This window comes from Lepisosteus oculatus, chromosome 17 (genome assembly GCF_040954835.1).
Source record: "Lepisosteus oculatus isolate fLepOcu1 chromosome 17, fLepOcu1.hap2, whole genome shotgun sequence".
Classification (NCBI taxonomy): domain Eukaryota; kingdom Metazoa; phylum Chordata; class Actinopteri; order Semionotiformes; family Lepisosteidae; genus Lepisosteus; species Lepisosteus oculatus.
This window is the reverse complement of record NC_090712.1, coordinates 5,400,512-5,425,850: the sequence shown is the minus strand read 5'-3', so window position 1 is coordinate 5,425,850 and position 25,339 is coordinate 5,400,512. Positions and strand designations below refer to the sequence as shown.

At 39.5% G+C, this 25,339-nt stretch overlaps 1 protein-coding gene across 7 annotated transcripts in view; it reads left to right on the top strand.

Moving 5' to 3' along the window:
- The first annotated feature begins 786 nt into the window (after positions 1–786).
- Positions 787–25,339, top strand: part of LOC107079339 (spectrin beta chain, non-erythrocytic 5) — a 49,474-nt gene continuing 24,921 nt past the window's right edge. For 6 of the 7 annotated variants that reach the window (XM_069179829.1, XM_015362626.2, XM_015362623.2 and 3 more), the window contains exons 1-11: positions 787–1,382; positions 4,350–4,457; positions 9,055–9,216; positions 14,589–14,735; positions 16,153–16,344; positions 17,632–17,718; positions 17,962–18,080; positions 18,366–18,480; positions 19,271–19,348; positions 20,220–20,335; positions 22,671–22,833. In XM_069179829.1, coding sequence (XP_069035930.1) covers positions 879–1,382; positions 4,350–4,457; positions 9,055–9,216; positions 14,589–14,735; positions 16,153–16,344; positions 17,632–17,718; positions 17,962–18,080; positions 18,366–18,480; positions 19,271–19,348; positions 20,220–20,335; positions 22,671–22,833 — 1,791 coding nt within the window. In that variant the 5' untranslated portion in view covers positions 787–878. The remainder of the gene's footprint in view (positions 1,383–4,349; positions 4,458–9,054; positions 9,217–14,588; positions 14,736–16,152; positions 16,345–17,631; positions 17,719–17,961; positions 18,081–18,365; positions 18,481–19,270; positions 19,349–20,219; positions 20,336–22,670; positions 22,834–25,339) is intronic. The other variant, XM_015362621.2, reaches the window with a different exon arrangement.

Sequence of the window (25,339 nt, the reverse complement as noted above, 5' to 3'; positions counted from 1 at the left end):
GAAGAAAATCTTTTAGGCAGCTCCATGAAAAGACTGAGAGGCGGATGCTTGATTTTTTTCACCTTCATTCTGCAGAGCTACCTTTTCTTTTTTGATGTAAATTCCCACTCGGTGGCCAGCCCCAGCCTGTGTAAAGCTTAAAGGGAGCACAGTTTTGAATTGTTTCGAAGTTTTGTTGTTTCTTCTTCTCTCCATTTCTTCTTCACTCCATTGAAAAAAAAGAAGAAAGAACTGGAGGGTAGAGGTAAGGGCTCTTAACTGGCTTGAGCTGTTTATGTTGAAAGCATTACCTCACCCTAAAGTATTTCTGGTTGAGGCAGTCAGCCTGGAGTGCGTTAGTGTCTCTCTGTCTTTCTTCTTATCTAATGGGCTTTTTTATTATTTTTAAAAGGAAGTTTTGACAGCCAGAGTTTACAGCCTCCTTTTCTTCAGGCTTTTTGCACATGCTCTGACAGAAAGCGGTGACTTCACTCCTCTTTACACACTCCCCCCTCTTCCCCTATTTTTTCTTTTTTTTTTTTACACGACACAGTCAGGCAGCATGCCAGCCTTTTTCCTCTTGCTCCGCTCCCTGCTTATCAGGCTGCTTAGTAGCAAATTAGCAGGCTCTGCAGCGCAGTTCCTCAGGAGAAGCCTCCCTGCCACTGCTTCTCACATCGGCTCCCTGTTGCGCCACATCTGGGACCGCATCCGATCTCAGGAGTCACGGGAGGCTATCCTTTCCTGCGTCCTCTGCATTCTCAACATGCACAAGAAAGTGGATAACTGATTTTCTGCACCCCCCCTCACTCCCTCCCATTTATCAACATTATTTTTTTTGTCTTTCATTGAGCTGTGAGAGAGACACTGAAGATTTTTACAAAGCTGATTTAGAAACCATGTCGGAAAGCATCGTCAGGAAAATCCAGCCTTTCACAATTGGGACCAAGCTCTCGGTCCCCTCTGTGCCGAAATGCCCAGATTTCGCGGAATCTTACCTGCCAAGCCAGACCCTGGATAACTGTAAAATGCAGCACAATTTGAACGACCAGGTGTCCCTCTACCTCGGACAGTCTCAGATGCACCCCAGCGCCTCGCAATTCTCACCCGTGGCGGCCAGGGTGATGCAAGTGGAGAGGCGCCCAGAGGAGATGGTTGAGGAAGACCACCTCAACAGGAACGCTGTCTCTCCCACCTCTGCCTCCAGATCCATCAAAAAGATCACCATCTCTGGCAGCACTGAAGCTCCCGGAGACAGGGGGGCCACAGTAGCACACTGTTCCAAGGTAGCACCAGTCTCCAAAACAGAGAACATCAACAACAACAACAACAACATTGCCTTCAAGCCCTTGCCCAGGATTGTTGGGGTGTCGTGTGAGAATAAGCCCAATTCCCAGTTCAAGGTAAAGAAAACGATTCTATTTTCTGACATCAGTTTGCGGTTCAGGAATCATAAAATAATTAATATTTATATATGATCAATTCAAGAATCCTCAACAGGCAACTGTATGACCAAGAATGAGGGAATATTTGAAACATTACCTGTGTACGTATGTATAGCTTTTTTTGGCTTTCTTTAAAAATATCTATCAATATCAAACTAAATGAATTAGCATATGAAAAGCACAACACAAATAGCAATTTGATATGGAGCCGTTACACCCCTGTCAGGATTCTGGAGATCTGGGAACTCTCTCTGTGCTTGACAGGGTAATAACAGCCGTCATGAATTTGATCATTCTTGAATGGAACTTTTATTGCAAACAAGCAACAGTATAAAAATGCAGTAATAGAAGCCTTTTGCACTTCATTTGTATGCACAGCTGTAAATTTGATATATTTTTATACACTTGTTGTTCTTCTGACATGTTCCAGATTTGTGTTGTGTTCTTTTAAAACACACGTTAAGAAATCCTCACACTGCCATTTTAACATTTCTAGTTTGGAGAACATACTATATATTGCCAACCAGTAGTATCTTGCACAGTCAGATCTTGTTAAAAGAAGATTAATCCATGTTCACCTCTCAAGACACAAGTGTCCCACTGCACTGGCCTCATGAAGTTAAGCCTGATGGAAACAATGACTGGAACAAGTAAGAAACTATACTTCTTAATAGATTAAACATGGTGGAGGCCAGCTACTTGCTGAAGCAGGGGAGAGAAACAATCCGCAGGGCAATCTGACTCAGTGTTAATTCCTGACCAGATCCCAGGTGGTACTATTTTTCATGGTTAGACACGTGTAATTGTCAGCCCACATGTGGGGCACTAATTTGTTGCTTGTTTAAGGTATCGGCTGGATGTATTTTCTCCACTAAAATCTATTCCCCAAGAGTACAGTTTCCCTTGAGCGAGGTCGCTTTTAATCCATTTCACGTCGAAAGAAAAACTTCAGGACTGTGCACTGACATCACCAGCTGCCATGCTGTACTAGCCCGAGAAAGTTAAAGGTCCAGTGTTTATATCATCAAAAATATTGGTGACCTACAGGGCATTCATTCATGCAGAGATGTTTCATACCTTTCAAAATTACCATATAAAATTTATGTAGATTTTTCCCAGTATTCCTTAGATCAAAATATGTTTAATCTAAACAGCATCACTAAACAGCTGAAATTGTCACACAAACTTGTTAACTTGGATACTTTGCAAAATACTGCAGGCAGAACAAATAGCAGCCGAGTTGGGCTGCCTGTAGAACTATCTTCCCCGGGAAAACATTTTGAGTAACCTGAAAGGTGTTAGAGAAATATAGTACAGTACATACAACGGAGACAGAATACTACTGCAACGGAATACTACAGTTAAAAAAAACACTCACAGCTCATATAATATGGTTTAGACATACTGTAAAAACACAGTGAAACAAAGTTCAAGAATGTAATGCCTTTATTGAAGATGTTTCACCAAGGCTTTAAAAGTAATCTTCAAGCACCATGTGTCTTAATCAAACAAAACATAAGAAGAAATCATTTTGAAAAAATAAGGGGGTAAGAACTCCAGATTGAATTTCATTGCTACTGTTCCAAAATTGTAAAGAACTGGGAAAAGCTATTAGAGTATGTTGCATTTATAATTCAATTTGTATATACAGTACAGTATATCTATATCACATTATGTGATTTGAGATTAGCTTATTGTTTCTACAGTAAGGAAATAGTACAGAATTGCCCAGGAATTATTATTATTATTATTTTGTCAAAATTCTGAAAAGAAAATACAACTTTCCATCCAAAAGCAAACATCCTCATTCGAGGGAAGTGTAAAGAGAATATAGAATATTTTCTGTGAGAGAAGACCAACCAAAGGCATAAAAACTGCACTTTCAGCAGATAAACATCCTCCAATGAGATTCTGGAATTATTGAAAGACTTGGGGACACTCGCTCACATATAGAATGATTCCTCTTAATATCTGAAGTCTGGTGAATTAGATAAATCTGCAGAGCCCATTGCTGAGCTCTGCAAGAGGCAGTACACTTCATTGCCTGCCGCTGCAGAAGAGATTTCCAATTGTTTTCCAGAGTAACAATACGTAATCACACAAGTAAGAATCTCTGTACTGAATTGAATGAATAAGGATGATTATCAGACAGCATTTCATTCTTCACATGGAGATGAAGTCATGTCCAGTCTTCCTTTGTGGAAGACAAGGGCACATTTAGGATGGGCTGGTTATTTCCAGTCAGAACACATGACACAATGCAGCAAGCTTTTATAAATAAAAGATGTATAAAATTAAAATAACCTCATTGTATATATTTTTAGATGCCACAATTTAATTTATATTACATGTAATCAGCTTATTATTAAATGCTTCCCCTACCACAATTGAGAATTAATAGTAATTACTCTGTAGTCTCTAAAGAGCCTTTTACCATTTTTTAGTTTCCCTTTGACAGAGGCCAGACTGTTCGAATAAAGGTTCCTTATTAAGTAACAAGGAAGTCCTTTTATTTATTTTCCCGTCACACAGTTTATACGTTTAAAATTCATGTTGCACTCACTTTTCTAAAGGCTTAATAAAAAATAAGTAATAAGTAGATTGTAAACACCATGGAACTTTTATTGCAACTATGGCTCCATATTTGCCATGAGATCAGTCAATTTCTCGCATTTAGAAAGCCTTCACTCACAAGCCAGCCCTTACTTTCTGTGACCTTTCTTTCTCTTTACTTAATAAAGCATGAATCTACGGACATTAAATACCGTTTGGAACATTTGAATTGTGATGTTACTTAGAAACCATGAGCAAAATAAAACAGGATCCTTTTTTTGAAAGGCTCCTTCAGAGCAGCAACCATTTCAGTTTAGAAATAGTTACTGTTCGCCGTAGAGGTTGAGGCTTGTCATATTTTTACTGTTTCAGGTTTTCCTTAGAAAAGAAGCAGATTTGGACACAGGGAGCAAAGAAAGGAGCAATGGAGGCTCAAGTGGATTGCAGAGTTTGAAGGAGAAAACCCCCAGCATCTGTCAGGTATTTATTACAGACAGGAATTGCAATTGTTATGATCCTGAAAGCTGCTGAAATGATCTTTAAAATTAGACTTCAGAAACAAAACTTATTTTCCCCTGGTGTATAGCATACTGTATGCAAATAGGCTTAAGAATAAATAATGTAATCAGCAGTAGTGTTTTTAAAATATGAATAGAATAATTAATAAATAAATATAAATACAGTTTGCACTTTTATATACAATTCACATAAAGCCAACAGAGGTGTTTTGCTTATTGATTAATTGACGTGCACCTATTAGCTGTGTATGTAATTGCTGTTTTTTTCATGTGCTTCAGTCTACTTTCTGCTTATTTCAGTGTACCGTACTGTAATTGATCTGAATATTTCAAATGAATGGCTTTTTTCACCACGGGCAAAAGTATGTGCCAAATGTGATGAAATATTTAAATAATATTATTGCCGTTTCATAATGCGCCACCCAGATGAAACATAGGAACAGACTTTTGGGGTGTTTTAAATAATAATGTCAGTCTAATCAATAATGAGGAGAATACAATACATGAATGAACAACTGTTAAATAACAGCAACCAGAAGATTAAAATAACAGAGAATGGATCCTTGAAACTGGTTTGTTACTGTCTCCTGTGTTACCATTTCGCTCTGCCTTTATAGCAACAGGTGGTGGGGCTAGTCCTTCCTATGAAAGGAGATCTTGGATTCATGGAGTCTCATTACTTTTTTTACTTTTTATACTGTCCTATAAAGCTTTTTTTTTGCTGTATTTATTCCAAACATACACACTGTCGGACACTGACATTTTGTTTTGCATCCTACTGTGAAACTGACAGCCAGCAACTCTTTCATTTGTATTTCACTATTGAAAAGACTGGTGTCTGAATCCCTGCTCTTGCAGCATGCCATTTTCCAATTCTCAACCACTTGTCTGACAGTGAAAAAAAGCATCCCCATTGTTGAGCGAGCACACTTGTGGAGTTCACAGCTGATGTGACCATCTGCGTTTTATTTTATTTTAATGAAGCGTATTGTAACAATGAGGTTCCCTCAAGATCCCATTCACTGAATCAGGAGCTAAATCAAAATAATATGAAAGTTTTATCCATTTTTTGGGCCTGGTAGAAGACCATGGACTACCGGAAATTGATCCAGAGAGCTGACTTGTCCCCTGAAGTAACCAGCAGAAGAGATAATGTTTCCAGTTTTTTAGTAACTTTTCTTTTACCATATTGACTTAGTCCACAAAAATGTCCTTTCCCATACCTGTTTTATATTTTTACCTGATTTACATCTCCGCCAGTTTCCATGTGTCGTTGTAAAACATACATAACAGTGTTTTTCTAACAATACAGTCATTGGCTTTTCCAAATGGGCTACTTCATAAATAACTGCAATAAAACAGATAATTGTTTCACTAGGGAATTTGCCTTATATATAAAGTTAGAAAAGTAAGGCCTTAATGTGACAAAAAGTAAATACAAATAATTGCAGCAATATCTCATTCATTTATAATGATATGGAATCTCTGGAACATTCTAGAAATGTTCTAGGGTCCTGTTTATGAGCCCAAATGGGCCTTTCATCTTCATCATTTCAAAAGCCCTTCATATAACCTTTGTTTTTTAATTAAATACTGTAATTGCCTAAGAAATCATGAATAGGGGATGAAGCACCTTTTTGAAAACAGTCACTGTATAATTTCGCCATGAATCACAATGAAAACTGAGTGTCTGCCGGTTTAGCTATAACCAGCTGTACATATGATAACGGTCTCTTGGAATTTAGGAAGTGATGTCATTTGCATGGCCGCCAAGCCCCAACAACCAATTATTTTAGGACCTGAATACACAGTTCGACAGAGGGAGAACAGTGATGTAGTTTATACCGTGGTCTGGGGGGTAATGCGGGTCAGAACTTAAAAACGAGACTGCCCTTTGATCAAATTGCTCTGTGGTATGACCACCTGTGACATACTTTACAGAAGGTTTTTTAAATGCATACTTGGTGGTGTGGCTGAAGCCGCTCTTCAGAAGGCATTTGCATTTGATTAAAAGTCTAGCTCAGTATTCCCCGAGACTGGATCTTGAATCATCGGTGAAAGAAAGGGTGTCTTTCAATCTGTGCTATGTGCCGAAGTTGAACATGAGGGTGTTTTGCCCTAAAGTGGAAAAACATGAGGTCAGGAATTATATCAACGGATGACATGGAGTGTACTGACAAAACACAGAAGATGGAAAATATCTGTTTTAACAAACATTAGGAAAATTATTTCTTTTCCCTTTTATCAGGGGAAATATTCCTGAGCATGTTTTTTCTTGCATCTGAAAGTTTAAAACTGTGCAAGGACCGACTGCCTCCGCTGTCAGGGAAGCAGACAGTACCCGGCTAAGACCAGCATATTTGAGGACCGTTGTGCTGAATTTCAATGCTGTACAGTTGAAAAAAAAAACGTATTGAAGAGAACTATTCACCCATCACGCTTTAGAGAACAGATGCTTCCTGACTAAAAATAAGGGGGAAACTAACTCTGGAAAGGAAATTCTATCATCCCTATTAATTTGTCCCTAAAAAAATCTCCTATAGTGCTGAAAGTAAGATTTGTTAAATAGGACCTTAGGGCTGCCTAACATATGTTTGTAAGGGCCATTGATTGCATGAAAGGTATAATTAACAGTTTAATGGACAGTTTAACATTCCCTCCCTATAAGCTGGTGATGGCTGAGCTGGGCACTTTCCTGATTCACTGGTGAGCTACCGATTTCATTTGCAGCTTGTTTTCTGTGAAAGAAATGTCATCACTGAAGACCACATCAGACTCACTTTTCTGTAACTTTTAATGCACAGACCCACGTGCTTTGTTTAATTATAGGACACGAGCACATCTGGTTCGTATTGTGCAAACTCTTGTCCTTATATTGTACATATAATGCAAGTTGATTTTGTGCGTAACAATGACAGATTAAATGCACAGTCATTCAGAGTGAAGTATAAAAATTAAGAAAAATGTATTTTTGTTTAATGGTAACAAGTGAACCCGTACAACACGCTTAATAAGGTTGGATGTCATCATATGTGCCACATATGCTCCTAGACCAAGAGTGGTTAATTCTCATTTAGCACATCTTCTGCACCTCTCCGCTACAGGGATTCACTACAGCAATTGGATTTTTCAGCAAGTGAGTAATTAATTCCTCGAAACCGCAAAGTTACATGAGATTAAAGCTCTCTTCACAGTGGGGGAGGTGGCCTAGTCTGGTGGAGGGCAGAATAAAATCGTAATCACACAGAGGCCACAAAAACGTATTTGTAACAAATACTATCAGCAACATTATTTTTTAAGAGGAGCCTCTTTCAGATTGAGTGCTACATGTAATTACCAATGCTATGTGAAAATCTCCACATAAGATATAAAGCTGGCTTTTTTAGTCACTACGGAGAATTATTCCAGGACCACGGAGAAAGCTACGTAGAAATACGATGAATAAAACACTGCTTAATTCTCCTTCAAGTGTGCATGCTTGTGCAATTTGGCACTGTCCTTCTCCACACTGTGCGTAATGGCAAAGGGTGCCAACTTGGGAGGGCATCATGTTTATCCCTTCGCCAAGGGCTCCGTTAGGCCAGAAACCACTTTCGTGGTTTCATCTTCGAATTGGTTACTAATCCTGCTAATTTACAAGGCGGTGTGGGCTGGACCTTAGTCAGTGATGACTTCATCAAAATGAGCCGACCGTGTGGGTCTGCGGCTCGGGTCGCCGTGGTTTCGGTGCTGAAGCCTGGCTTCCCGAGGGGCTGTTTTTACATTTCTGCCTTTGACGTTGTTTCTGCCTACAGCCTTCCTTCACAGGCGGCTCATGTCATTAAGTTTGCCCACAAAGCCAGCCCTGAAAATTTATATGTTTCGATACTCGGAGGTTTGCGCCTTCATTTTAATTTAATAAGTACCAAATGTCTGTCACGTGTTCTCCATAGAGAAGCTTCCATATGTTCACAAGAGCTCAGTTATCCTCTACGCTCCTTGGTTTGTTTTCCACTGGGAAACAAGTGCTAATGGCAGCTCTGTTAAAGGAACCTAAAATAATCCAGTTCATTTGATTAACACAGCATATATTGTACATAAATAAAGTTAGCAGAAGTTTCAAAATGAAGTCTTCTTACAGGGGATGCAAGCCAGCTTCCACACGGGCCAGTCCAGGGAGAGACAGAGCTGGTACACACACTCCAGTCTTGTTACCAAAAAGAGTCAACAGTTGATAAGAACACTTCTCCAGAACATTTCATTCATTTCAGGCCCTGACATAATAAAAACACAGTAAAATGAATGTTCTGTAGTTCACTAGAGTCAGGGTTTAGGAGCCAAAATGTGCATTATAAAAAGCTGATGCGTGATTTGGGCTGAATTGCTGAAGGGAACTGGACAAAATGGATTTTCCAAAGTCTCCATAACTCTCCAGCATCCAACTTCATAATCCCAATGGGGCTCTTAAAATCCAAAGGCTTGGGAAGAAGGCATTGGAGTTTGTTTCATAACAATAATTACTATCTAGAAGATGAAAAGTACACAACTTGTTCATTATTAATGACTCACTTTTCTTACAGAATGCTGAACCAAGGGCCGTGTTGCCCAGAAAAGAGTCACTGAAAATGGAGATCCAGTCTTATGGGCATGTGGAAACACCCAGCTCTGAGAGAGTCCACACACAGCGGAGTGAATGCAGTCTCACACAGCTCAATGCACAGTTCAACAGGGAGATATTGCAGGTACTGTGGCCTTTGACTGTGAACCAATGAGGTCAAGCATCACTGTTCTTACTGCGCTTGAACAGAAAATCACCATTGAAATATAATGTTGTGCCTACTTTCTTCTTCTATGGGGTATTACTTTTGGTTTTAATTTGACTTTGCTTACAATGTACTCAAGAAATATAACATTTTATTACTATGCATAATAGCATAGCATTAATATCGTATCACACTTGGATACATTATACTGTAGTTATACAGCTCTTCAGATGATCTGTGTCATGTGCTAAACTGGCCCAGTCCTTTATCTTAAAGATTTCAGTAGTGTTAGTGTTAAAGTGGTACAGGTATGTTAAAATTAAAATTACAGTATATGTTTAGAGACATTAACTGTTGCTGTAAACTACCCTTTATATCTGTATGAGATGCGGTACAACTGATTATGTTGAAAACCAATCTTCATATCAAAGAAACATTTCATTAAAATGCAAAGGAACAAGTAATAGGTTTATTCCATGCTGAAAAAAAGAAGAAAGAAAACACAGCGTTTCGGCCTTGGAGCCTTCTTCAGGTGTGAGCTCACCTATAACCTATTACTTGCTCCTTTGCACCCTACTGATGCTGACGCAGCTACCCACCTGAACTATTTAATTAAAACGGCTGATAGCATGAATAGTAAATGCACTTGCATGATTACTAAGTCCTACATAATATATGTTATTTAAGTCTTGTTTTGGGCATTTGAATGAATAATAAGTTTAAAATGTCTTTGTTTCAGCTATAATTTCCCTGTAAATCAGTGACTACAATTCCAGCAATTACAACTTCCCATGCAAAAGAACTCAAAAGACATCATTAGTCCCCACTGAAATTATGAAATTAGAAGGTCTGTTCAAATGTGCTCTACTGTATTAAAACACAGTACCAAACTCCTTTGTGCTACCTTAACCCTCCGTACAAGAAACACAAAAAAGTTATAAAAAACACTTTAGATTTCCTCTAAAGAACCAGGAATTGCTCTGGAAAATTATGTATTTTTATCAGTTCCGAAAATCACCAGTTTTGCCATGTGGCCATCGACAAAGAAATCCAAAGAAAGATTTGGAAAGACTATAAAAGGAATAACCCATTACAGGCTTCATAGTCCTTTGTTTTTAAGTGGAAACACAATGGTAAACCAATTACTCTGCAGTTCTGTCCTGGAGTACCTGGTCTTGCAAGAGAGAGCAAAGCTAGTGCTAAACCCAACATGAATGCTTTTGGAAAAGTGACTGAAAGCTTCAAATCCGCATGGAAACAGCCCGTCTCTGTCCCCTGACCCTGGAGAAAGGGTTCGTTTTTTTGCGCTGAGCATGCGAGCAGCAAGGGGAGTGGGAGGGAGAGTTACAGTCACAAGAGGAGCAATTATTCAAGGGTGAGATCATTGTTTGGCTCCATGTCTTCTCGCCTGTGGCCCATAGAGACCAGCCTGTGCTGCAAAGGGCTTACGTTATCTCATCTCAGCACCGACTAGAAAATACAAGGACATTTTTCAGTGAGTTCGGCCCAGGGACAATGCTTCCAGCTGTTGGCTGAGACATTTTTTTTAAATGGACAACCAGAGTGGGAGAAAATTTATGATAATAATAATAAAGGAGGGAAAAGTGGCCCCTTTATTTCATATACTCAGAAAGAACATGATGTGTGCTGAGACCGGTTTCGTAGCACATCATAAATATTAAAAGGCTGAAGTGGTGTTGGTTAGCATGCTGAGTGATTTGGTTTTGGGGATCCTTTTGTAGTGCTACATTTAACAGGACAGAAAATGGATGGATATCATAGCTACTGATATATGTACTTCGTGTGTGTCTTCTATTACTGCTGTAGGAAACCGGAAGAATTTGCTTCACAGTCTGCTGGGGTAACTAATAAGAAACGTGCTATTGAAGCTTTATTAAAAAATATTCCAAAACAAGAACGCCAATGACCATCACCTTCCGCAAAATGACCTCTCTCTTGAAAAGGACAGATTTCTCTTTTAAGTCTATTTCACATTTCCTCTGTTGAAAAAAAAAACCCCTCTGAAATCTAAAACTGTGAATGGACATTCTTAACAGAACTCTGGGAGGGAGGATGACAAACAAGTCCCTTTTGTCACAGCTGTTCTAAATTATAATCCTTCCTGCCAACACTGCGCGATGCTGCGTGGATAAATCAAACACGAATCCCTCTCTTTTCTCGTTTTGTCTCCTGCATCCCTCCTCCTCCCCCCCCATCTCTTACCTGTGCAGCTGCACCTTGCCCCTTCCCCCTCACTCTTCCTGGGGGTCCCAGCCCCCTCCTCCTCCTATGGCCAGGGGGCTGTCCCTCAGCTTAGAGGGTTAAATCAGATCTCACATTTCATAAGTCTCAATAAACATCCTCAAGATCACCTAATTCTTGGGTGCTGCTATTTCCAAATGTGACACCCAGGTTAAGGTTTCTAAATGTGTTGCAGCTCTGATCACTTACAGAATGGTGACTCCTGCTTTATGGCTTGAGTCGGTCACAGTCTGTGAAATTGGTGTTAGGGCTGTGGTGACCCGTATACATTATGTACTGAGTTACAGCTACTGCAAATCACAGTGTTGGAGTTTTGAGTACTCTACAGTATGGCTACTGAAATTGTTTCTCTTGTTTGAGGTACACATTATAAGTGGGGCGCAAATTTTAATAGTTCTGGTCACAGAACAAACCAAAATGGTGCTTCTAGTAAAGTTTCTGATCTTCCACAGAAAGAAGCTGCTATGAAAGTCAAAGGAGTCATTCGACTTAATGAGAATAAGCAGAATAAGCCTAAAATTTGATCGTTCTGATAAAACAAATATTAACTTATGCAGTGTCTGTAGCAATTACAACAATACAAACATCTCATGTACTATCTTTATCATAGGTATTCATAACATTCATAACATAACATTCATAACGTTCTATAAGTAAACAATTTCTTTTCCGAGACCCTTTCATAAAGGATTGAACTTTAGAATAACCGTGCAAAGAAGAGAAACAGCTCAAAAAATGATTGCACCCAAGTTAGCCAACAAAGTTAACAAGTTAAAACTTGTTACCTTTGTTAGTGAGACAAAGCTTTCCTGAGCTGCTCTTTCAAAATCCCCTGGCACATGAGTGTTATTCTATTAGTGGAGTCCTTTGTGCTAGGAGTTTTTTTTTTAAGGGGTCAGATCTTTTTTGTCTCACAGAACACAATGAGAGGTGATCTACAGAACCCTCTCCCTTCATACAACTTAAAAGCAGGACCAGGACTGGTGTCTGTTTTGACTGAACCGTGTTTGCTGATGGCCACATGACAACACATCCACAGTGCTCTGAAACTTAGCTATCACCACGCTGCTCCACCATGAGATGTCAAAAATGTAAAGTGCCCCATATTTTTGGTAAACAGGCCATTGTTTTGAGAAAGAGGAAGAAACATTAGCATCAAGCACTTCCTCTATGATGTCATTATTGTAAAAGAAACACAATTGTAATTGGACCTGGGGTGTGGAGATATGAGAGATTTGTTTATACAAGGGATTTTTTTTCTAAATAAAAAGTGCTTCAATGCATTTGGGAGCTCTTAAAATTTATAGCTGTTTTATGCTCAGAAGAAAATAAATGAGATCATATTTTAATTTCTTGCAAATAGCTATGTGTTGCTGCCAAGGGTTATGGTAAGCAGTGTGTGGTGTGTAGTGTTTGTTTGTTTGGAGGGTGTGGGATCTCACACTCCAAACTCAGAAGCTATCTTTTAAAGGCACAGCAAGAGCATAATTAAAAGCCTTATTCGTTTGGCTGCAGTGCCACAGAGCTGCGGTTAGGCTTGGCTCTACATGAACCCAAAGTAAATCTGTTTTATTGTCATGTTCAGATGGGATTCCTCCCTCAGAACCTTTCATTTTACCATGACACAAGACTTCAAACCATGCTGCCACACCTGTTATTGGGCAGGACTCATACAACTTATCTTTTAAGGAAATGATCATCTTCCCCGAATGATCATTTACTATACCGTACAAACAAATATACATTGTATGAAATCCCATATCATAAATGTAGAAATAGATTGAGTTGGGCTTGACATAATTTTTATCTGGATCATTTATGGCCTTCGAAACCTACGGCTTGCTGTCCCTGACAAGAAAGCAATGCTGTCAGACGCAGCACGTTTGTATCCATAAACGTCTCTTCTTTCTAAGCAGGTTTTGAACCTCAGCCATGCCTTTGCTCAGCTAGCCATAAATATGAACACTGAGAAAAGCAGCCCTTCACTGCACTTGCCAAAAAAGCCTCAAGGCTTTGAGCAGTACATAGAACACGGCTTTGGAAAATGGAGAACAAGTTCCAGACAATATATTTTGAAATGGTTAAAGAGGGTAAATGAAGTGGCAGGAAAGATGATTGATGGCCAGCCTAGTTCTGGATACAATGCGACAATGAGATTCTATGTTTGGCTCACGTCTCTTGTGTTATTGTTTGCTTGACGTTTTGTACACTCTAGAACATATTCAAGTCCCCAGTGGCTGAAATACTGGAAGAGACTTTCCTACAGGCAAGGAAAACAGAACGTGATACAACCTCTGATAAAAAAAAAACTATTTTAAACTTCACAGAAACACATTCCTTGGCTTCCCTGAGTTCTTAACCCTGATGTAATGTAGTGTGACGAAGGCATTCATTTTGCAGACATAAGCATAGAGCAGTCCCCGAGGACATACTGTACACAGACCGGCCTGTCTTCTGTAGAATCAGTTAAATGTCCATAGGGAAATTATTTTAAAGCCTAAGTAGTAACATATTATATATATATAACTATATAAGTATCTAACCATCAGCCTTTGATAATTCTCCTAGAATTAACACCCACATATATATATTTACAGAATAACACAAGTAACAGATAATAGTTCCAAGTGATGTTAAGTCTTTTTACAATGATAATAGATTGTCAGAGATCTATATACCTGCAATGACAGCATTATTTAGTCTTCAAAACAGAATTGATCCAAGTCTTCAATATCCCCACAAACACAGGCAAGTCAATGCCCTGGATTTCTTCAGCATGAGCAGTGACACAGGAACCAGGGGACACCTACGGAAACAACATGGAAGTGCTTTGAAAACTGAGAACAGTAGGCACTCTGTTACCCAGAGGGTGGTGGGATGGTGGACGAGCTACCCAGCCATGCTGATGAAGCAACAGCTGGGTTCAGGAAACAGCTGCATCCTTGGGGGTCGATTAGCTTCTAACTAGCAAGTGGTCTAGATGAGCTGAATGGCCTCCTCTCGTTTGTAACTGTTCTAAAGTTCTTCAAGTCTTTTTCTTTGGGAGACACCTGCCAGTCTCACATTTCACATGTTCAATCTTGCTCTAGGCTGAGGCATGGATCAAGGGGAAGCTTCGAGATTTGAAGGATGGCTGCAGTGTGCAGAGGTGCCCCCTACAGGACTGGGAGGAAGTTGCACAGACCTTGCAGAGGGACCTGAAAGACTTTGAAAACACCCTGATACAGCTAAACCAGGTGACTTCGCAGGAGCCTCTGTCTTACAGTGGTTTGAGATCCCACCATGGCTGCTTTGCTTTTCAGGGATGGGAAAACAAACGTCTTCACATGACAAAGTTTCCGACTTACAAATGTTTACATAAGCCTGTTTTCTTTTTCATGTGAAAAAATTCAAGATCTCAGCCTCCGTGAAATAAATTTAAAATGAAGAGGGGATACAGACTGAAAGACATGATATGCACAATATGCATGATCTAGCACTTAACATATTACATTGCGGTAAGGATTTTATTTGCAACCATTGGCAAGACTGCAGACATGAAATGAACGTCATGTTATTGTTATGCGTCATATGTGATATGGAATTGTGTTGCAGTATTTATTTAGTCATGCTAAACCATTAACTTTGAGTTTTATTTCTACTGAAACTAAGTATGGGGAACCAGCCAAGAGTATTCCCCTCTTAGAAGCAGAACATCACCGTTACAGCGAGTATAACGAACGCTGTGCAGGTCTCTGATGGAGTCCGAGGGGAACAGGTCCGAGAAGGGCGAGGTGGGAGAGTAGTCGAGAGGTCCAGGTGTAGTCGAGTCCAGAGAGGAGAGCTAGGCAAACGAATCCGAGAGGGTCGAAAGGTACAAGCTGGAAAGGGGTCCGAGAGGCGGGGTCTGAAGGTTGTCATAACGAGAGCTCAGGAGGTGGAAAGATTCCTAATAGCGAGCATGAACAGGGTGAGCAGAGGGGTTAAGTAGTGAGGGAAGGGGTGTGGTGTGGTAATTGGGTAATGGGAGCTAATTGGGGCCAGCTGCGCTCGTGACAATCACTGCATAACTAAACAGACAATAGCATGCCACAGACTAGCACATATTCATTACATCGGGGGCAATAACCTCTCTCGTTCCTGTGTCCATGTAAGAAACTCACTGATTCCTAAAGGCCAATGATTGGTAAGGGCCAATGGGAAATTTGGCCAGGACGCTGGGGTTACAACCCTACTCTTTTCGAGAAACGCCCTGGGATTTTTAATGACCACAGAGAGTCAGGACCTCGGTTTTACATCTCATCCGAAGGATGGCGCCTTTGTACAGTACAGTGTCCCCGTCACTATACTGGGGCATTAGGACCCACACAGACTGCAGGGTGAGTGCCCCCTGCTGGCCCCACTAACACCTCTTCCAGCAGCAGCCTTAGTTTTTCCCAGGAGGTCTCCCATCCAGGTACTGACCAGGCTCACACCTGCTGCGCTCCAGTTGGCTGCCAGCTGTGAACTGCCGGGTGATATGGCTGCTGGCATTTCAGAGTCAGTCACAATAGAAATCAGTGGACCCTTGTCATTGCCTGGTAGGAGAAAGCACCCTTTAAAATAATGAGATCTGAAAGTTGGAGCACGAGAAGCTACCCTGTTTTTAACACACTCTCTTCCATGGCCTTTCAGATGGGGGAGCAGCTCATCTGCAGACAGAATCCCACGGCAGACCAGGTGAAGAAACAGCTCAGCCAACTCAAGGATCAGTGGCAACTGCTCAGGCAAACAGCTGGAAATCACTCAAAAGCCCTCAGTGGAGCAAGAAATTTGCAAGAGTTTAACAGAAAAGTTGATAAGCTTGAAGTTTGGATTAAGGCAAAGGTATCTTAATTCCTGCTCACAATATTGCTTTCAGCTCCAGGAGTTCTTATTGTAATGGTGTTGATAAAAAAAAACACTCTCTCAATACAACAGAGCTTAGTAAGGTGCAGTAAACAATGACAGAACGTTTTCAGGTTCTTTTACATGCAAGCTGTCAAAAAAGCAAAATGTGCTGAACATCAACCTAGAATTCCTCGTAGACCTCAGGGTACTGCACAATACTTTCTCTGAGCCATTGACATGTTTCTTTGATGAAATGAGACAGGTTTTCAGGACAGATTTCATGGGATGCTGCAGAACATTTTCCCAGCTTACACGTACAGAGTGGAGTTGCTAATACATCTGCGGAACATTACTCACTGTTTATGTGAAAGTTTCTCTGTTAACGTAAAGCTCTGTGTACCAGTTCTGATTTCTCCACTCAGAACAGATGTTTGCCTGTAATACTCAGCTAAACTCCTGGACAGTCTTCCTCAATGGGATTCATGAATGCTATTATGTAATTTCGTCAGTCTACATTTTGCAGTGGGATATTTCAGTTTTATATAGGACAGCTTTGACAAGATTTGGTCAAGCAGCAAATTTTTTTGATTACTTGAAGTAATGCAATTAAAATGGAAAATAATATTTTACCAGTTTTAAAATGAAAAAAATGATACCTTATTATTGTCATTATCATTTTTAATGATTTGCCGTGCATGAAAATTTTACATTTGATGTAAAACTTAAACAAAAGGACTAACATGCAGATCACAATAATGCAATACCCTGTGCCTATTTCAAGCTGAGACTCTAAATCTGTTTAAAGGAGATCTTCAAAAGAATAAACCAAAATCTTTTATTACAATACTATTCTTTTTTAAATCAAGATGATATAAATTTATAAGGTTATTGTTTTTAATTAATTGATACTTGATCTAAAACACTACACTATAATTTGTTTTAAAAATAAAACAAAATCAAAATCAAGTGATGTTCTACAGTCAGTAGGAGAAAATCCCAGGTAAACAGATCTACATGAAAATAAGACGTGCGTGCTTAACAGATGACACTATTGTAGGACCAATCTGCTCTGACAGGTTTATCTGCAAGCCTGAAACTGCGCTTTTGAACATTTCTAATTAATAGTAGCATTAGGTATATTTATTACAGACTTTGGGTAGGTTTCATTTTAGTGAACCCCAAGCAGAAAAGCTGAAGGATCTGTTTTACCTTAGATATCAAATAAAATAATGTTCCTTTTAAAACCAACCAGCCACTATAACAGTTCATTTTGTTTTGCACCAGCAGGAAGAGGACCAATCCCTAGCAAAGGTACTTGGGCAGAATATTGACAAACTGCAGCTGACGAGAAAAATACTGGATCTTAAACAGGTGGGCTTTTCTAATTAGCTTTACATTGGGAGATACAGCAGGTCTTATAACGTCTGTGGAGGTTATTACTTTCATTTTAGGAGAACTCTACCTAAATATGAATAAGTAAGCTTTCTTTTAAAAAATGTTTTTTGTGGTTGTTGATTTTTTTTTTGGCCTACTTCATGGTCACGTTTTCACCTGACGATCGAGAGGAGCTGGCTTTTATTAGGAGCTACATTTCTCTTTGTCATGTTTACATAGGACGAGCAGCTGTATAGGACCCTTCATGAAGAGATCAACAGCCTGGCTCTCAAATTAGAAAAACTAGGAAAGAATGAAAGCAAGAACATCTCGGCGAGGAGGAAACATATCAACAAAATGTATGTACCGCACGTTACAGATTCAATCCATTGCTGGGCTTGCTGGTGACAAGTAATAGTGAGCACTGAACGAGTTACATTACATCTCAGAGCAATGTGCTAAAAAATGTAAATGTCTTAAACTGCGATGGATTCCATACACTGAAGTCAGTTTACCTAAGCCGACAAAAAATGTAGATGCATAATGAAAGAATTATTCACTCTCAAAGCCAGACACAGAGTACCTCTCCCACTTCCCTGGATCGCCTGTGAATTTCCATCTAATCTCAGCTACCTCTGCTGCAGGTGGCTCAAAGTCCAGACACTTCTGAAAGACTTTCATGAAAAGCTGCAGCTGGCTTTGGAACTCTCTTCATTTTACCAACAGGCAGACAACGTCATCAGAGCCATTAACAATAAGGTGAGCGCAATGTCGGAGCTCTATTTCAGATTAGTGGTATCCTTTATTCTGTCAGGCACTGATCTCTACAAACCCTAGAGGTAAATCACAGTCCGGTGCGACAGGGTAAAAGTACAGTATGTTTTTATGTACTGGAATGCTGTAAAATAAACAAGGCTTGGTTGTGTAAGACGATGCAACATTCTGTGAACAAATGGTTGGTTTTCAAACACACAACGAAACCACAGTTTAATAACTAAATTAATTCTGTTTGAAATTAAATCATGGAACCTTCCATTTGGGGCAAATAAGCCTTGACTGAGACTCTCCTACACAATCTAGAGAAAGTTAACACTGAGTAACTGAAGTCTGGACTTAATGGACTTAGAAATAAAACTATTATTGTTCTCAATCTTCCTTTTATTACACAGCCTCTCCTTGGATTCCAATTCTAATCAATGTTTAATTGATTTTAATGAATATGTGTATGCAAATTAATTAAAGATAATGCAAATAATTAAAGTTAATAATAATAATAATTAAAGAGTTGTTATTTTTTATCTGTAAACAGATACAAAACTTTTAATGTAAACAGATGTTTCCATTTGTTGTACTGTGTGTAGAATTTACACTGCTTTAAAATTGTTTTAGGCTTTCAAACACCCAAAGATAATAATACAGGATATGAAAACACTGTGGCATTGGAGTAATTATGTTTTGTCCGTCTGTAATAGTACAAGACACTTTTTTTCCCGCAAGGGCCTTTTAAATTAATGTCAGTTTCTTTCTATCCTTTCTTTTCTTTCCACAGAGGAAAAGCATATCATCTTCAAGTGACCAAGAAAACAGTACAGACAGAGAGATAAGGGACATAGCCAGTCACATTATGGTGAGTACCAGTGAAATGGCTAAAAAATGAACACTGTACCCTCCGCACTGACTTTCTTAAAACAACCTTTCACAATGGTGTCACACAGCAGAACACCAGGGACTGAGACAGACAGGTTTCACGGACGTCTGCTCTTTTTTGTGCATGTCTGGGAACTGCCAGAGAATGGCAAACACTGCCAAGACACCTCAGTGCCGTGACGCAGTCACCGAAAACACGAGCATAACAGTGTCGCAAACACAAACGGACCCTGTGTGTGACAAAACAAATGGCATGAAAAGAAAGACACCCATGATGAGAAAACGAAACAAACACAGTCATTTCGAGGTGTTTGTTAAAATCACTGCAAAATTCAATTTGAGTGTTTTAAGAGAACACGTTATAAAACCATATAAGGGTATTTACTGTAGAGGCCCACAATGGATTTTGTAGTTAATGGTGAAAAAGGGAACTCAGGAACTTCCTATTCTGTCATTTGGGAAAATTTAATACATAACATTCCCAAACCGGTCGCACACAGCTACTAAATACATGAGCCAGAGACACAGTCCTGTGCATATGCACAACTATTTAACAAGTGACTGACAGTAGGATCATGGGGAGATGCAGAAACAATCTGTTTGCGTACTCACTGGAGCATGGTAAATCCTAATAAGAGAAACAGAACCCGATCCGTGCTCTGTGGGTTTTCCTACAGCACAAGACACCTCTGTGAATATGCGAAATGATTATTTTCCATCTTCAGAATATCGATGTTTGACTCCAATGTTTAAGAGAATAAAGCATATCTTGTTCCCAGCACGTAAAACTAGTCCAAACGCACTGAGTAATTTCCTTCCTCCCCTCCTACCCCACCTCCCCACTCCCTCAGATGCTGGATGTCACTGCTTCTCAGCTGTCAAATCTCCACCCGGCCTTGGCAACCGGAGTGACCCAGAAGCAGGGTGAGGTGAAGGATGGCTGGGCCTTGCTCCAGAAGGCTGTGAGGTACAGGCGTTCCTACGTGGTTGCCAAGTTACATGAGGGCCCTGCGGTGTTCACGCCGGGCCTTGAGGAATTTCTGTCCTAATGGGCATTGTAGTGTCCAGAAATGTGGAGCAACCCTCATTTTATTTTCTGTATGTTTTTAGTGTAACAGTCCACACAGGCAGAAAATACCCATATGACGCTTTCGAATACCTTTATCAAAGGGACAATAACATTGGTACATTCTGATTCCTAGACTAGAGAGTGAGCCTGCCCCAAGGCTGTATGGGATCGTTTTTGTATTATATGCCTCTGCGTTTTCATATTTATCAGACACCTGCTGCAGTCTGGAGATCTGAAAGTCCAGACCTTGAGGGTTGCAGAATTTTCTGGCTTGCTTCACTGTAGCCCTTGGACTGATCAATTTTTATTAATTTGTTGGATCTGACTTTTTTTTCCAGGTTTCAAGCCAATGACTGCTGCAGTCTTGCACATTTTCTATATACTATACTTTGGATTGAATAAGCTGAAAAAGATGTTTAGGCGCTTGATTAAGTAAACAATTTGTTTGGTTAAATATTTTAAAGGTCACCTGGAAAGAAAAACAGACCGCACGTCTCAAACTTAACTTAGGGTAAATCATTGTAACAGATGAGTAATCTGTGTTATTTTGTTTCGCATGCTTAATTAGAACTGCTTTCCACACCGATTTGTGTTGCACAGAAGGTAGATGCATGGGAAATTGAGTGTGACACCTGGACTATTTTACTTTGCTTGGTAAACAGTTAATATTCCTAACACAAAAACAACGCCAGTTAATTCTGAAATGTTGACTGTATAATAAAAATGGATGTTATTCTTGTGCAATAGAGCTTTTACACACTAAACAAATAAACAGTTTCCTAGCAACCAAACCAGGATTAGGACGTTAGCCATGTGTGATTAGTTACTCTGTGAATTTCAGAAATGAAATGTTATTGGATTTATCTAATTAATCTTGGTTATGGGATTTCCTGAAACCTTTCCCAGACTTCCCTTGTGAAAGAATTCTGCTTCTTGGTGATGGGGAACATACAGTCTTTGCAATAATTTGTCTCTTCCTTTGTTGTAGAGCCATTTCAATGCTGTCAGAGTAATCATTCTTTAAGAATTTTTCTTTAAAAAAATGGATTGTAAAATCCTAATTCTGGAGTGATATGTGGTATACAGTATCTTTCTAAACTGGCAGATAATGAACTCATTTAAGCATGCACAGAATTAAGTTTTCAAAATTATGCTTTCCATCCATATACCGTAACTGTGTGTTCAACTTTCCAGAATGCAGTAGCATACGTTTATAAACATAGCAGCTATGGCTAACTTACAGTAGGCTCTCATATTTGGCCCAACTAGCTCATTTGGTAGTGATTAGCTGATTGAGCCCAGGATCTCATTCAGGGATGTCTTGAAAGAAGCCAGCGTATCAGCTTCTACCGCATGGCTGGGTAGCTTGTTTTACTGTATAATCCCATAAAGCTCTGGGTAAAGACGTGCCTCTTGTTCCCAATTTTAAATGCACTACCACATAAGTTCCACTCATTTTCACCTCTGTTGTCCATTTCTATCCATTGTTATCTGTTTTTGCTTTTTTATACTCTGTAAAAGAAGCTGTGCGTAGGAGGCGATTAACTAAAAGGATCAAACATGAATTAAGTCATCTTGATCTTGTTATCAGACCAGATTGTTTCAATTATCATGGCTTCACTCTGCTTCTTACCGAATTTGAGTTTTACAAAATTAGCAGTTATTTTGTTTTTTGTACATTTTAGAAACACTCTGAAATCAGCCTCAGAATTTTCTCCTAATTTAGTCATCATTTTCAATTAGTGACAACGGTTTTTCAAGAAAACCTATCTTGTTTGTGTTACTGTATATTCGGTGATCTGTGTGTTCCACTTTTCATTTATCGGGAATTGAGTTATTGAGATACTGTACAATTTTAAAAAGTGTACACTCCTTAAATGGACATATCTTCCATCTGAAAGGGAATAATCAGGAGTATGTTTCAGTTTTGTAATTTATTATTTATTATTAAATGCACGTGCTGTATAATTGCTATACTTAACACATTTTGAAATGCAGGTGTTTTTACACTTTTTTATTTAGTTTATTATTGTAAATAATGACATCCACTGATGTCTGTGTTGTTAAAAGGACTATGATTCATGTTCAGTGAGCAGTCCTATTTTTCTACTTCTTACAGAAGCTGAATGATATTTCGATTAAAGGATACAAACACTTCTGTGTAGTATATTTGGGGTGTTGTGAAATGTAAATCTAGGATCATGTCCATGTTCTGATCATTTTCTTGCCACAGGAATGAGAAAGCAGGGTTGCAGTCCTCCTGCTTAGTTTTCACCAGGGAAGATGGCGACCCCCTGACCCCTACCAGGGGGCCACAATGCAGCGTGGGAACAGAGGTGCACAGGATCATGGGAAAAGAGGTTAAAGAAGAGCAGAACCGACTCAAAGGATGTGTGGTCAGTAGCTTGGTATTTAATGGCTACATCGGTGCATTTTTTTAATTTAACTGTGGTAGAAATGCACTGCTTCATAATGTCCAGACATTGGATCTTTTTAGAGTTTTGGTTAACCAAAATGACACTGGAGGAAAAAAAAAAGATTTTTTCTGTCTATAGCTTAAAAAGTTGGCTATGAGTAGTGAATATGTAGCTCACAGGAAGAGCTTTTAAAGGTGATATTTAAACTGGCGAAAAAATATTCTATAACTTTCCATGAAAATGTCATGCCATGATTGTACAGTGTTTGCAAATGGTGTGCCAATACAAATACCCTTTTATTTTAAGTAGAAAATGTAATAGTTTTCAAACCCCTATTAGGTAAATAAGCATCATGATGAGAAGGAACTCTCTATGTAATGAGTAAATACACATTAACTTAATATGATATATTAATTCATATTAATATGATCCATCAGTACTGACAGGGCTACATGAGAGGGTTATGATGCATTCAGCACATTAAAGTCCAGCGAATTGGCAACTGCTTAGTGCTCCTTTTCATTTAGATTATTTTCTTATTTGAATATAGTATTGTAAATGCAAAAAACACTGGTTTCTTTCCCAGCTTCGCCAGGCTTACAGTTTTTGCCAAATATGACGCCAAATGCCAGCTCCATCACAGTATGTTTACTGTAATAACATGAAGCCATTCCGACTGTCTGTCCTATCATCTCTCTTGGACCGATTGTAAACTGTGACATGGGTTTAGCCCTTGAGCTCAACCAAATTGTGGAGCCAGGTATGGCCATTGGTCAACCAAAGAATACTTTTTTAATTTTGTTTTAGCAATACTTTGCTTTGCTTTAGGGATTTGTGGAAAGAGCACTGTATACTACCAGTTGGAGATGCTGGATCCAGTTGCTTAAAATGCCTTTTGCTCTAAGGAGCATTTGCCTTTACTCTCCTTTTTTTGGCACTTCACTTATTGCCTGTGTGTGGTGCAATCGTAAGGTTGCAGCAGTTGTGTTTCTTGTTGGTAGCATGAAGTAAACATGTTGCAGTGTTGTTTTTGTCTCTAATGACATCCAGATGTCAGAAGCTGTGGACCAGATGGGCATGTTGTTAGTGATAGTTCCTGGCTGACATCACCCCCACAACTCCGTGCTTAAAAAGCAAAATAGTAATTGGAGGGAACAGTTGCTCTCAGGAACAGGAAATCTAGGCTATTTTTTGCCTCCAGCAACATTAATCAAATGTTATGTCTGGGAGGCATCTCCTAGCTCTGAGGTTAATATGCGATTCAGGTTTTGTTTATGGTGGAGTTAAATAAGCGTGTGTTTAAGTATGCAGATGCATATTTTTAGAAAATCTGCTGACCATAAGTTAGTGGCGCTAACCAGTTGTGTTTGTTTGATAAACATGTTTTGGCGTCATGAAATGAATCACTGGTAGCAGTATAAAGTAGATTTTGTATGATTTAAGAGCATTTTAATGACCTTGCATGTTCGTAAGTTGTATCGGGTGCTGCACAGGATCTGTTGCTATTGCCTAGGAGCCCGTGATGATGTTGCTACAATTGTGAAGAATGAGAAGATAAATTCACACGACCATTGGCAAATGGCACAGCAAAAGGGTTCTCAGTCTATTGTAGTACATAGTTTCCTGTGATTAATTGTTGTTTAATGTCTCAAAATGGTGCTTTTTATTACCAATGAACAATTTGGTGTTTTGCTTTTCACTTCACGGCAGTTTTTCATTATGATACCTTGCCAATGAATGTCTTCCATTCTATGGGTAATTAAAGTCTTTCTTGGACATCCAACAAAAGGCAATAACCAACGTTTGAACAGGAGGAAGGGAATTCTCATCATATGCATACTGTATAAGGCTCACTTAAGCTCAGTTTTAAAATGTTCAGGTAGATGGACTCATCCACTCTTCATCTGTGCTTTCAACAGCTGAACTTGAATTTTTATAACCAGTAACATCTTGGACAGATAGAGACTGAATTATACATAGAGAGATTCACCAGCATGAGAGTGCTAGAGTTTAGGTAGCGGCTGTGGTCAAAGTTCAGCCTACAACACGTGTACTCACCTGAAGGCAGAGTCACACGTTTTCAGTGTTGCTGTATTCCAAACTCTAAAGGTTCAGCCTGCCATACAAGGTTTGCTCTTGACAAAACCTATGCCCTGTCTTTCGATAATGGTGAGCGAGCAGAGGGAACTGGATTCAAAGCTGGGAGTGCCAGGTGACCTTGCACCTCTGCTTCAATCTGCCTGGCCCTGTTGAGACTCAGCCTGTGTGGTGGAACCCTGTAGAGTCTCAGCACAGGCTGTGAAACACTATGGAAAGAGAAACAGCAGTGCAAGGTTGAGACGTATTGGTTGTAGACAGCACAGACGAGTAAAACAACCTTAACCTCCCTTGGTGATTGGTGTAAAAGTTGCAGTTTAATGAACACACCTGCAGGCTGGGTCTGAGAGATCATCCTACACTGAAGCAAAAGCAGCAGACTGGATGG